This window comes from Nipponia nippon, unplaced genomic scaffold, assembly GCF_047370975.1.
Source record: "Nipponia nippon isolate SJK-2023a ecotype South Korea unplaced genomic scaffold, ASM4737097v1 scaffold_4, whole genome shotgun sequence".
Taxonomy (NCBI): Eukaryota; Metazoa; Chordata; class Aves; order Pelecaniformes; family Threskiornithidae; genus Nipponia; species Nipponia nippon.
Window position 1 is genome coordinate 852,388 of NW_028262358.1, and position 12,613 is coordinate 865,000.

At 42.8% G+C, this 12,613-nt stretch overlaps 1 protein-coding gene across 3 annotated transcripts in view; it reads left to right on the forward strand.

Moving 5' to 3' along the window:
• Window positions 1–289: 289 nt before the first annotated feature.
• The window catches only part of XRN2 (5'-3' exoribonuclease 2), a 51,543-nt gene continuing 39,219 nt past the window's right edge, over window positions 290–12,613 (forward strand). The window contains exons 1-10 of one of the 3 annotated variants that reach the window (XM_087774848.1): window positions 290–448; window positions 7,289–7,416; window positions 7,497–7,608; window positions 8,839–8,950; window positions 10,061–10,119; window positions 10,199–10,288; window positions 11,429–11,501; window positions 11,610–11,660; window positions 12,001–12,158; window positions 12,590–12,613. The exon at window positions 12,590–12,613 is cut by the window's right edge and continues 51 nt beyond it. In XM_087774848.1, the coding sequence (XP_087630974.1) occupies window positions 374–448; window positions 7,289–7,416; window positions 7,497–7,608; window positions 8,839–8,950; window positions 10,061–10,119; window positions 10,199–10,288; window positions 11,429–11,501; window positions 11,610–11,660; window positions 12,001–12,158; window positions 12,590–12,613 (882 nt within the window). In that variant the 5' untranslated portion in view covers window positions 290–373. Of the gene's footprint in view, window positions 449–2,324; window positions 2,528–7,288; window positions 7,417–7,496; window positions 7,609–8,531; window positions 8,738–8,838; window positions 8,951–10,060; window positions 10,120–10,198; window positions 10,289–11,428; window positions 11,502–11,609; window positions 11,661–12,000; window positions 12,159–12,589 lie in introns of those variants that run through there. The other 2 variants (XM_087774849.1, XM_087774850.1) reach the window with 2 other exon arrangements.

Sequence of the window (12,613 nt, forward strand, 5' to 3'; positions counted from 1 at the left end):
TCAGGCTTTTCCCTTCTGCCTGCCCTAGGGCTGTTATCTTTGCACCGAAGGCGCTCCCCTGCGGCTTTCGGGGCGGGGGGAGGCGGCGGGCCCCTCGGGGCAGGGCAGGGCCGGGCCCAGCCGGCGGCACGGCCGCCTCTCCCCTCAGTCCGCCATGGCGCCCCGACGCCTGCGCGCCCTCACCCGCCCCCCCTAAGATGGCGGCCCGGCCGCGTGCGCCTCACGTGACCGCCCCGCCCCGCCCCGCCCCGCCGCCGCGGGCGCGCGCGCTCCCCCATGGTGCCCCGCGCTCCCCCCTGACCCCGGAAGCGCTGTTCGCTGCCGCCGCCCGCCGCGGTCCGGCCGCCCCCGCTCGCCGCGGCCCCCTCCCGCCATGGGGGTGCCGGCCTTCTTCCGCTGGCTCAGCCGCAAGTACCCCTCCATCATCGTCAACTGCGTGGAGGAGAAGGTGAGGCGGGACGGGCCTCCCGTCCCGGGACGGGCGCGGGGCGGGTCGGGCTCCCTGACGGCCGGGCCGGGCTGAGGGCGCGGGGCGGGCCGGGCAGTGCGGGAAGCACTGGCCACCGCTGCTCTGCCGCCTCCGGGCCCCGCTTTGCCCTCCGGGGCGCCTTTCCGTGGGGTGTTTTGGGGTTGTTTTGTCTGTTTGTTCCCTTTTTGTTTTGTTTTGTTTTTTTTTTTTTGACCGGGTGCTTTTAGTCGCGGTGGAAGCGGCCGGTGTCGAGGAGAAGTTCACCGGCGTGGGAGGAGCGGGGATTCTCCCGCAGTTTTCCGGGGCGTGGAGCCCTGCCCGGCCTGCTGGCCTCCGCCTTGCGCCGCTTCGGGCAGCGAGGGCAGGCTTTCGGAAAGCGGTTGGCAAAGCTGACGATGAGTAGGGAGTGGGGATGCTTTTTGCCGTTTCTTGTTCCGTTTCTGTGTACGTTCGTCACCAGTCCCTGCTTTTCAACAAGTTTTGGGGGAATTACAAGCTGATGGAAGCTTTAGGGCTTGTTGGAAACAAAAGCGAAGCTGCCTGTCTTGGAAAGAGTCTGGAAAAGCAAGTGTAAATGGTTAAAAATACTTGTGGGTCTGGAAACTCATCGGTCTCCGTGAGACCACCCTGTTGGCAAGCGGATCGGTTCCGTGATCCCGCTGGCGACGTGGGCTCGGGAAAGCCGGTGCCAGCGCAAGGGTGAGGGCAGGAACGGGGCCTTTGGGAAGGAACCGGGCTGGCCTTAGTAGCCGCACGATTTTACGTAAGGTTAAAATGATGTCTTGGGCATACGCTTCCTCGGGCTCTCGTTCTCATAGCGTTTGGATGCTTCTCAGTTGTGTCATTTTCAGGCCTTATTAATTATTTTTGTCAGTCTTTTATTTCATGTAGTAGTCTCTGCGCAGCTTCAAACTTTACTCTGATTTTTTTTTTTTTTTTGTGCGCCACCAACACAGGGTATCATGCTGGCATCCAGGACTTAAAACAAGTCTGTAGTTGTACTCTTTAACCTTGAGCACCTCTTCTTGGAGGTATTTCTCCATCCCTGGAGGTGTTTAAAAGACGGGTAGATGTGGTGCTCGAGGACATGGTTTAGTGGTGGATTTGGCAGGGATAGGTTAACAGTTGGACTCAATGATCTTAGGGGTCTTTTCCAACCTTAAGAATTCTATGATTCTATGATTCTTTTTTTTTCTCTTTGCTGGTATTTTCTAGTATAGCAGAAATATCTCCTGCCCAAACAGCGAGCTGATTTTTCCAAAGACATCCTCTAAAGTCTGGCTTTTCATAGCAACAGAAGATGCTTTTGGTGAAGACTTAGTCCCAGCCTAGCTGCTGGACTCCACAGGTGGTCTTCACTAACCCACAGCTCCTCCTAGATAGGGTTTGTTGGTTGCTGTAATCTGGCTGGTCACTGCCTTCAGCTGATGGCTTGTATTTATCCTCTGCCTTGCGCCAGCACCGAGGTCTGTGCGGTTATCTGGGGAGCCCTTCCTAGGAAGCAAGGCAGCTGAAATAACATTTGTTTATATGTCTTTGCTAGGCAGTTCTCAGACAGGCTGGGTCCTTTGTGCACGCCACTGCAGCCGCGGGAATGCTCCCACCATCCTAAGGGACACGGTAGGAGGTGGAAGGTGGCAGGGAGGATGGGGGTGTCCCCCCGAGTGACAGCACGGGCTTGCGTTGGATTTGAATAGTTGCACTGTGGTAGCTTTACAGTGCAGCGGACACGGCAAGTTATTCCCTTCGGGGCTAACTTTGCCAAAGTTCTTCTGAGAAGATGAACTCTTGAGTTCATGCTTCCCAAACTGTTTTTCCGGTACATTTTTCCAAATAATTTGTCATCTTTTGTCAGGTTGTACTAGCTGTGTCCTGCTCTTCTTTGTAATGCTGTTTTTGAAAGTTCACGTCCCTGTTGCTGAGCACGTGCTGTGGGTTCTGCCTTTTTGCTACCTCCTATCCTCCCCTGGGAGAGACGTGCCTCACATTTGGGAAACACTGTACCGTGAAGGAGACTAGAAATGTGTGGGCAAGGTGGAGAAGATAAGGGAAAAGAAGGTAAAGTGATAGAATTATGTATTGACACTGTTTGCTTTTTTTTTTTTTTTTTTTTTTTTTTACTGCATGTGTTGCCTGCTTGCCTTCAGCAGATTTCAGTGTATGCTAATGGCAGGCAGATCAGTTTTAGTATTCAGTTCTTGTTACAGTCAGGGTGTTTTTGCATCTCAGATTCAGGTCGTGAAACAGAATTGTAGATTTGGCTTAATCTAATGTTGCACAGTTAAAACTGAGAGTTACTCGTTTGTTTTTATTACAATTGTGGTTTCAGTTAACCTCTCTCAGCATGACGTGTGAAGTTTATTTTACCTGTAGCTGCAAGAAGTGAATTTTTTACTCCAGTGGATAGATAAGATTTGAGGATTTGTCTGCCTGGGGGAACTATTATAGAAAAAGGCGGTTTGTGGGTTTACAAGTATAGCTTATTAGCCACTCATGAATGCTTACTCTGGAATGAGCTGTTGGCAGCTAGCAGTGCTTGTTCTGGTCGCTTTACCAAACTCTTGGTTTTTGTGTCTCTGATGTGATCTGTTCAGGGGATCTGGGTAGCCCTCAGTTTGGAGGACTTTCAGGGACACTGTGTCATGATCGCGTCTGCCGGGGAAAAGTGGGTGGCAAGGGTATTGGGGGGAACTGGAGAACGATGCGTCTCTACCAGCTGCGCCTATTGAGCGTATGACTGCTGGCGTGGCGCTCACCTTCTCCCCGCTGGCGCTGTGGACCTTCGGAGAGCTAACGGCTGAAGGTGTGTGCACAAATCCTGCCTGTTGTCTTCACCTCAGGCCAGTTGATTTGCTTTATCCCCTTTTCACCCAAGCAGGGAACTCGCAAAGGTGAACAGCTTGGTCTTTCGCTGACAGTCAGCATCACAACTGGCTGTACGGTCCAAGCCTTTCATTCACCAAATCCCCCTTTCCTTTATTACGTCCAAGGTTGTCTTGCGTGAACGAACATCCATTCCAGCAGTTAAGTTAGACTGCGGAGGCAGCAACTCCATCGGTTACCTGTCACGTTTGTGCTGGCAAGATAGCCTCGGCGCTCAGTAGCAGCAGAGAGCCCACGAGGTGAAGTTCAGTTGTGTTGCTCTGAAGCAGCGCTCTTCTGATCAAAAGGGGGCAAACAGACTTTTGACAATACAAAGCAGATTCTTTTACGGTTTTGTCTTTACTGTAAATGGGTGTTTTACTTTTTTGTCTTACAAGCTTGTCCAGCTGTTTCTGGATAATGCTTTAAGATCTGTTTAAAAGCTGTCACAATTTAAACAGCAAATATATCTACAATCTGTAACAATTAAGTACAGTTTTCCCTAAGAGGAAAAGGCTTATCTTTTTCATCACATTTGTAAACATTTAGATTAATCTTTATTTAATCAAAACTGCTCTAGTGCTTAGGTGAAAAAAAAGCTTGTATAGTCTTGGTTTTACTGAGTTTGTGATTGTATGTCCTTTTGTTTTTTTTAATAATTGAGCTTGTAATAGCAAATGTTCTTTATTAAAAGGAAAAATATGGTACACAAAATAACTGAAGTGTCAGATCCCGATGTCCTCAGCCACGTTGCTTTGTTCCAACTTAAGAGCGCATTGCAGTTACAGTAAGGACAGCACATGGGTAAACAGTATTCGTTACCATTTTTTATGTTCAAATCTGGTCATAAATTTGAGAGCAGACTAGGACGGTACTGAGAAGCTGTAGTTCGTCTTACTGTAGATGAATTTAAACTTTTCTCTCACGATGTAATCAGCTCTATGTGTATCTTAGGATTGCTTATAAATCTCTCTAATCAGAAATTTTGTATCTCCCGGTAGCTTGTCTCTTTGAAATATTATAAAGTTGATCCTTGTTCTCTTACCTTGCTAGATTATTTCTTTTTCTTAAATCTGATTAATCTTCTTCTTAAGCTGAGCAGGAAGAATAAGAGGAAGATCTTGAAGATAATATAAAATCTAGGAGAGAATATTCTTAATCAAATTCATACGAATAAATAAAGCCGCAACTAAAGTATCATATTTGAAGATCTATTTTCAATGGTTTCAAAAGAGGTTGTAGATTAAAAGTGAACAGTTTAGTTATATCACAAGAGATATCACTCCCAGATACTTAAACCTTTTACAAGGCTGTTACATTAAAAATCTGATAGGTTTATGAGGATGTAATGGTAAAGTTGCTGACATAGCAGTATGCAGATGAAAACTGAATGGCTTTTGAAGCCATCTGAAAGAGATCATACTTATTTTGCTTTACCTTCAAGACTGAAAATAAGGTCTGCAAAGGGGGCAGTTTTCGTTTCCATATCACATAGTTGTAAGCCTTTGATATCTTTTGAGTCACAGTTAGCTCTGGCAAGAGGTTTGATGGAAGATCAAGTAGAACACAAGGCAAGCTGCTCGTCCCCTTACCTGATGTCAACCAGAATGAATACTCTTCTTTTAAAATTCTGCGTCTTGATTGCCCAGAGTGACTTTATTAGAACTGCAAGCTACAGTACCATGTTTGCACCTGGCAACGAGTTCCTGCTAAAACCATGCGATTTTTGTGTGTGTTCTAGAAAGTTCAGTAAAGGAAGGAAACGGTCGTCAGGATTTCATCTGTCAGGATTTGGCTAGTTTGGATGAATAGTATGAGAGAGATGTGAAATAGCAGAAATTTCACCTATTTTAAGGAAGTGGAGGGACTTAGTGTTCGGTTATTTAAAAATGACTTCACAAAATTGCCCTGAAAGAATTCCATACGCCTATAACTGTGAAAAATGTAAATACTGAATAAAGACTAATTTTGCTTTAGAGGTTTTAATTTTTGCCTTTTAAGACTGGGATAAGTTCAGCCAGTTCTGCTGCGACTCTAAGCAGGACAATTGTGTGAAGGTCGGTGGTACAATCTCTAAGTTTTTCCTTTTAAATCTGATTGCCTGAGCTCTGTATAAGAGATGTGGGCACCTCATTAAAAGAGTAGCAAGCAGCAGGTCTGCAAATACAAGTTCAGAGGGAGCGCTTGATGCTCGTTCGTCAGCTACGGATAAGTTTCCCGTGAATCAGAGGACCGGCAGTGTCATGTTTTTCCCTCCTGTCTCGTGTAATCCTGTGATCATAGCCTTTACGTAATAACATGACATTCACTTTTTTCTGTGCTTGATGCCAGGTTATTCAAGAGTACTCTTCATTCCACCTTTGAGATATGTTAAAACCCTTTCCAGTCATGATTTCCCTGAAAATACATTTCACTTTTTCTTCATCAGCTCCTGTCTGTTATATCACAAGAGATATCACTCCCAGATACTTAAACCCTTTACAAGGCTGTTACATAAAAAATTTGATAGTCTGAGCTGATCACATCACTGATGTGTTGGTGCTTAAATCAGTGGTTTATATGTTAAAAAAAAAAAAAAGACTGTATGGTGAGGAAAGAAAATTTAACATGGTTGCTAATCCACTTTGTAGAGGAGCCACTCTTTGAAACAGTCACCAGTGTTTCAAAACTGCTTGCTTTGACAGCTTGAGAGAAGGGGATGAGTTGGGTTTTTTTTTACGCAGGTATTGTAGTGCCAGCTGCGATCTCTGCTGATTGGAGAGCCTGTTCTCTTCACCTAGATAGTTACTTGTCATTGACGTGACAGCATACGCAAAATAAGGTGGGGTTATTTATTACTTCAGCTGAGATTTATTTTCTTTGTACTTCTGGGTTTACCTTGTGTAGCTTGTGAGCGTTCGAGAATGTGGAAGAAGTACAGGAACGTAGGTGATTAAGGTTGATTATCCTTTAGCATCGAGTTTAGCATCTGCACTGTGGACTGGGTTTCGTGCTCGTTAGGCAGCAGCCTGGCAGTAGGAAAAGCACTGACGTAGAGGGAGTGAAGCATTAGAGTCGAAAGTTCACTTACTCGCAGAAGTGGAAGGTAAGGACTGGATTTTATTTAGCATTTCAAATATACCCACAGACAAACTTGGAGGCAGGAGGTGAAGAGTCCAGGGGTCTGAGCATCTCAGTGCGTTTGATAGTCAGCAAGAAAAGTAATACGTATATACCTAAACTGGAGGTTTGGCTGGTGGGATCTGAAAGGATCGCCTTTCTTTGTGTAGAGGAATCTGGGAAAAGGCCTCTTCCTAGTTAAATCTCGTCGTCCTTTGCTCACCAGGATGCGCTGATGTACTTTGGGAAGCTTGTCGTGTCATCAGCTGGGCTGCAGTATGTCATCAGCCATCGGTGAACCACTTCTACTGCCCTGCCTTCCCCAGTTGTGTGTGTGACTTACGTACCAATTGCGGGGAGGAAAGGCAGAGGTGCAAAAGTTTGGATGTGCCAATCTGGGGAGCTAAGTGTCGAGGGTAGAAAGATTTTGACGCTTCTCGTTTATCATGTTAAAGTTACAGCATCGTATGATAAACTTTGAAGTCCCTTTGCTAAATTTTGAGGGGGTCAGTATGGTCCTGGCAGTAGAAGGAATTGCTTTCTTGAATGATATGAGGTATGGAAACTTCTTGTTTATAATACATACCGATCAACAGAAATGAACCAACTCCGCTGTAACTCATCATAATATCTTCTAGTCGTGCTATTTTATAAACATATTTGGAAAGAAAAAGTGCTATTTTAATAGTGTAAGCATGCATCTTCAGGTAATTATGTGGGTAGCTTGTTGCAATCTTTTTTCCTAGTGCCCTTGAAAAAAAATGAACTTTTATGAGTCTGTACATTAACACCTCTGTTGGTTATTTTTGATACTTCTCTAATCAAGTACTGAAATATTTGTTTCGGCTGCCTTCACAGGCTAAAGAGTGCAATGGCGTCAAGGCTCCGATTGATACAAGCAAACCTAACCCTAACGAGGTGGAGTTTGATAACCTGTATTTGGATATGAATGGTATAATTCACCCTTGTACACATCCAGAAGACAAGTAAGGCAATTCTTTCTCTCTTTACAAGTAAGATTTATTGATAGCATTTCAGATGTTAAATTGAATGCTCTGTGTTGTAGGCCAGCGCCCAAAAATGAAGATGAAATGATGGTTGCGATTTTTGAGTATATAGACAGGATCTTCAACATTGTAAGACCAAGGCGACTTCTTTACATGGCTATAGATGGAGTAGTAAGTATTGATATATTTAGTTCCCGGTAATGGCTGTTGGCAAAATTAGGGCAGATGCCAGTCGCTCTCATAAGATCCTTTGGGAAATAGCTTTCTAAAATGAAAACCTGCAGGTTTAATATACTGTTAATTTAATTTTGGTGAGGGTAATTAAAAGTATTCATGGGTTTTGTTGTCCACGGGCTTATATGAGCTGGCTAACGTAGTCTGTTGCAGTCTGAACTTTGCTTCTGAAAAGCAGGAAACTTCCGTAAGACAGTAACGCTCTGAAACTACTTATGTTCCTCAGTTCTGTGGCGTTAGTAATAATTTATGCCGCAGGCTGGGAAAGAACAGAAGACTCTTTAAGCAGATGCACTTAAAATGGGCAGTGACTGAATTGTGCTGTGGAATATTTCACAGGCTAGCCTTAAGGCACACTTGGGGCTGAAAGCTTGTCTTTCTCCATACCTGATCCTCGTCTCCCCTCAGTACATCAGTTGGTCTAATGAAAGATACCACCTTTTCTTAATAACTTCGCTTTACTGAGTATTTTTCTACCCAGATTGCATAGTCTCGCTGAGAGAGGCCAAAAAGGCCTAGCAGACTGCTGGTAGGCCTCTTAACCTTTGGCTGTTTTTCTAGGTTTTTCAGTTTCTCAAAGGTAAAACGAGTGTCATCAAGTAAAAAGATTTTTAACCTGAATTCAAGTGCAGGAATTCCTAACGTGTGTGTATATAGAAGTAATCCCAACTCAATGTTGAGGTATCCTTTTAAAAACCTCAACGTACCTGCCATAAGTAATAGCTGACTACTGTCTCCCATAGTCCTTTTATTTTCAGAAGGGTTATGAATACAATTGCAGGAGTTTCTTGTTGGAGAAAGGGTGTGTAATAAATAATGCTTCTCAGATACATGTCACTAAGTTTCATTTCTTTTGCAAGGCAACTTTGAATCCTTGAACATTGTGCATTTCTGAGATGGGTACAGCTGTGCATGCTGCTGGCTTACCTCATGGAGAAGCTTGAGAGACCTATTCAGAAACGCGTCCAGCTCCCTGTGCTGCCGCATGAAAGCCAGTGGTGACGCGAGGGAGGGACAACAGAAATCCCTGTTTCAGTTACAGTTTAGACTGATGTCTTGGCAAATGGTTGTGTAATCACAGACTGGCCAATTCAAAAGACTTGTCCAGAAAGGAAACAATTGGCCAGATGCAATAACTGAACCAAGCCTTGTGATACCTTTTTTTAGGCTCCACGGGCAAAAATGAATCAACAGCGGTCAAGAAGATTCAGAGCATCAAAGGAGGGCATGGAAGCTGCTGAAGAGAAGCAAAAAATAAGACAAGAAATTCTGGCAAAAGGTAGAACTGTGGCCATATTTGAGGTTTTTCAAGTGAGAGTCGCCTTGTTCGTTTTGAACGCTTCAGTAAGGTTTAGAAAAGGCCTGTCTTGCTTCGTGGATATACGTCTGTGCATTACTAGTAGAAGGAGGGGATAGCAAGCCTACAGAAGGATGAACCTGTGTTTTCCAAATTTAAGAACTAAGATAAAATAAAATGTCACTTTTTTTTCTTCTTCTGTCTCCTGCCTGAAATGGGTTTGTGTTGAGTACTCTTAATTCCTTTAGAAAAAAATGTAACAGAAGAGCAGGGATAAACGTAGTAGTGGGAGACTAGCCAAAACTCTTACAGAAGGGCTTGATGAAAGGAGAGTTGAGGCTTAAAAGCAGGGATCAAACAAAAACACTGCTGCACGGGCATAACGAACTGCAAGCAAGGGTAGTTACGTGGCAGTGGAAACTCTAAACTCGGTGAGGAAACAAACGGTGCAGCTTTCTGAGGGTGACAGTGACGTGACTCGAGTGAAAGGATCGCGTGTAGCTGAAGCATGCTGTCGGGGCTGGAGCAATCAACGCAGGTGACTGCGTAGGAGGGATGAATGCTGTAGCCCAAGTGCGAGGGCATAGTGTAACCTAGGTAGAGATGAAAAAGGGAGGACAAAGACTTTTTTAACATTTCTTCCTGTAGCATTTCTAGACTATGAAGACCCTTTATGAAGCTCAGAGATGAGAGAAGTTGGTGTAACCCTGTTTGTGAGCCCAAGTGAATAGATAGTGGAAACATAGGGGAGAATATGTAAGAAAATAATTATTTCCTAATATTTTATCTCATTTAGCAAGCTTAGTTTCTTTGAGATTTCTTTCACAGTCTTTTGACAGAATAGGTAGTGAAATCACTTTTCTGAAGTAACAACAACATTTGTAAATGTACTAATACCTTATTTTAAGATGAAGATAATATAATGGTAAGAGCTGTTTTAGTTTTGTTGTTGTTTGTTTTGTTTTTTTAAAACAAACTAACTTTCAGTAAGTGTTAATTGTTATCAGGGGAGCCATCTGGGTTTTTATCATGCAAAAAAGTTTTTAATGTTCCATATTGGTTTACTTCTGTTAAATATTTTTATTGCTCTAGGTGGCATTCTTCCTCCAGAAGAAGTGAAAGAGAGATTTGACAGCAACTGCATTACTCCGGTAAGTAGTCTTGCACTTTAACCAGCAATTGCCAGTGTCTGAATGAAGGTTTAATTTATTTTCTTCTGTCACTTTTTAGGGAACAGAGTTTATGGACAATCTTGCTAAATGTCTCCGCTATTACATTGCTGACCGTTTGAACAGTGACCCAGGGTGGAAAAATTTGACAGTAAGTTTCACGGTTTTGTACTTCAGGAAAATTAAGGTGATCTATTAGGCTGGGTTGGGATATGATTGAAGAGTATAAATTTAACGGGTTTGTCTCATTTTCTGGCACTGTGCTGTTATTAATAATGGACCAACTTGCACGTTCTGCTGGGACTTCAGAGGTACATCTCATCCTAATAACACAGTCGAACAGCTCCATTTATTTTGATTTCATTTAAGAGCAATGAAAAGATTTGATAGTAGAAACCACAATTTGATACAACGGGAGACAGGGGTTTAGGAATACTTTTTCTTCTCTTGGGGGAAAAGCGTCAAGATACATTGTGTATGTATTCTTTTTGCTATTTCTTTTTTAACTCGTTTGCTACCTCAGGTAGGCTGCATTTTCTCTGTTATTCTTATGATGGATGACAGTAGATCACAGGCAATGAAAATAATGCATATCAGCTTTCTTGCCTTTCTGGACTTTGAAATTCTCTCCTCCTGTTCGTCAGCCGCTCCACCCCCACTGAGTTTTGTTTCTGACAACCCTGTGTTTGCTCTGCACAAGAGGGCAGAATAGTCAGTCTTCTCAGATGCAGCTGGCTGTTTTGTTTTCCATAAGTTGACTGTTAAAGCGGTCTAATTAGAGGGCAGTTGACTCTGCTTAATTCCCTCCGTCAGACACGAGTTTTATAAACACTAATGCTCATCTGGACAGCAGCGTAAGGAAGTGTATAATGTGATAATGTGTCAGTGTATCTACGAGTTGAGAAGATCTAAAGGGAAGCGGGCATATGTCTGCTCTATCTGTTAGTTCTCTAGCACGTATTTCGATTGCCCTGATAATTTGTCAGGGAACTTCAAATATGTTAGTCAATGATGTGATAATTTCAGTGGTATGTGAATCAATATGTCAGCTTCTTCCTAGAATTAGTAGAGAAAAATGAAAGTCTATTCACTAGTTCCAAACTCTTGAATAATTTCATTTTGGATCATAATATTTTAGTTAAAACTACGGATTAGAATTTCAAGTGCTCATAAGTCAGATTCGGTATTCGGTATATGAACTATGTAAGTTGTGGGGTTTGGTTTGGTGGTTTGTTTTTTTTTTTTTTACTGTGGTGGCATAAATTGTTTACGTAATTTAAATGTTTCACAGGTTATTTTGTCTGATGCCAGTGCTCCTGGTGAAGGGGAACATAAAATCATGGATTACATTAGAAGACAAAGAGGTAAAATTCAAATAAATGTGAACATTTTGTTTTAAATTAATAATTTATGTCAGTAATAATTTATTTTACGTGACTCTGGTTGACTAAATGTAACTTTCTTTTGTATAGCTCAACCAAACCATGACCCAAACACTCATCATTGTCTGTGTGGGGCTGATGGTGAGTTCTCTTTTGCTAAGCAGTATGTCCTGTTAAGCTTTCTTGTGCTGTTTGGTGATTGAGTTGAGCTGTAGTTTTTAGGCTTTCACTTGTATTTATGTAAATAATCCAGTGTACTTGTTCGTTTTTGAAAGCTCTGTGTAACATATGAGGAAAGATCTAGCACTGTCCGTAGCTGAAGGGCTAACTTTCACTTGGTTGTCCTGCCTGGGTAGTTTGTGGGTAAGCACACGTGTGTTCACGCTTCCTTAATGTAGCATGTACTTTGCTTTTAAACTTTTTAAAAAGCTTAATAATGTTTATCCTTCATTATGTTTTATTCTTCTGTTTTGATTGGTAGCTGATCTGATTATGCTTGGGTTAGCTACACATGAACCAAACTTCACTATAATTAGGGAAGAGTTTAAACCAAATAAACCCAAGCCATGTGGTCTTTGTAACCAAATGGGTCATGAGGTAAAGGATTGCCAAGGTTTGCCCAGAGAAAAACAAGGCAAGGTAAGGATTTTGCTATTTCTAGAAATTCTTTTTTATCTGTAAGCTAATTTGTGTTTTAATGAGATCCTCGCATTGTTCTTGCTGTTGGTTTTGGCTGAAACGTGATGCAAATTGTATTCTTGGAATTACCTAGCTTTCCTCTTATGTTAATAAGTAACAATTGTACTTCTGTAGCACAAAAATATTATGCCAAACCTAACATCCTCACTTGTGGTGTTCTGTTGCTGCTGGTTTTTGGTTTTTTCACTGGCAAGAGACAATGATCAGTAACTTAACAGACATGCAAAGTAGCAAAATGCATGCTTGGCATAAGAACTTGAGAAACTGTACTTGTATACCTCTGAACTCCACTCAGAATAAGCCTGTAAAATTGACCTGGAGAAACTTTAAGGTCAGCTTGGATGTAATGCAAAGCTTTCCTTTTATTTTAGCACGATCAGTTTGCAGACAGTCTT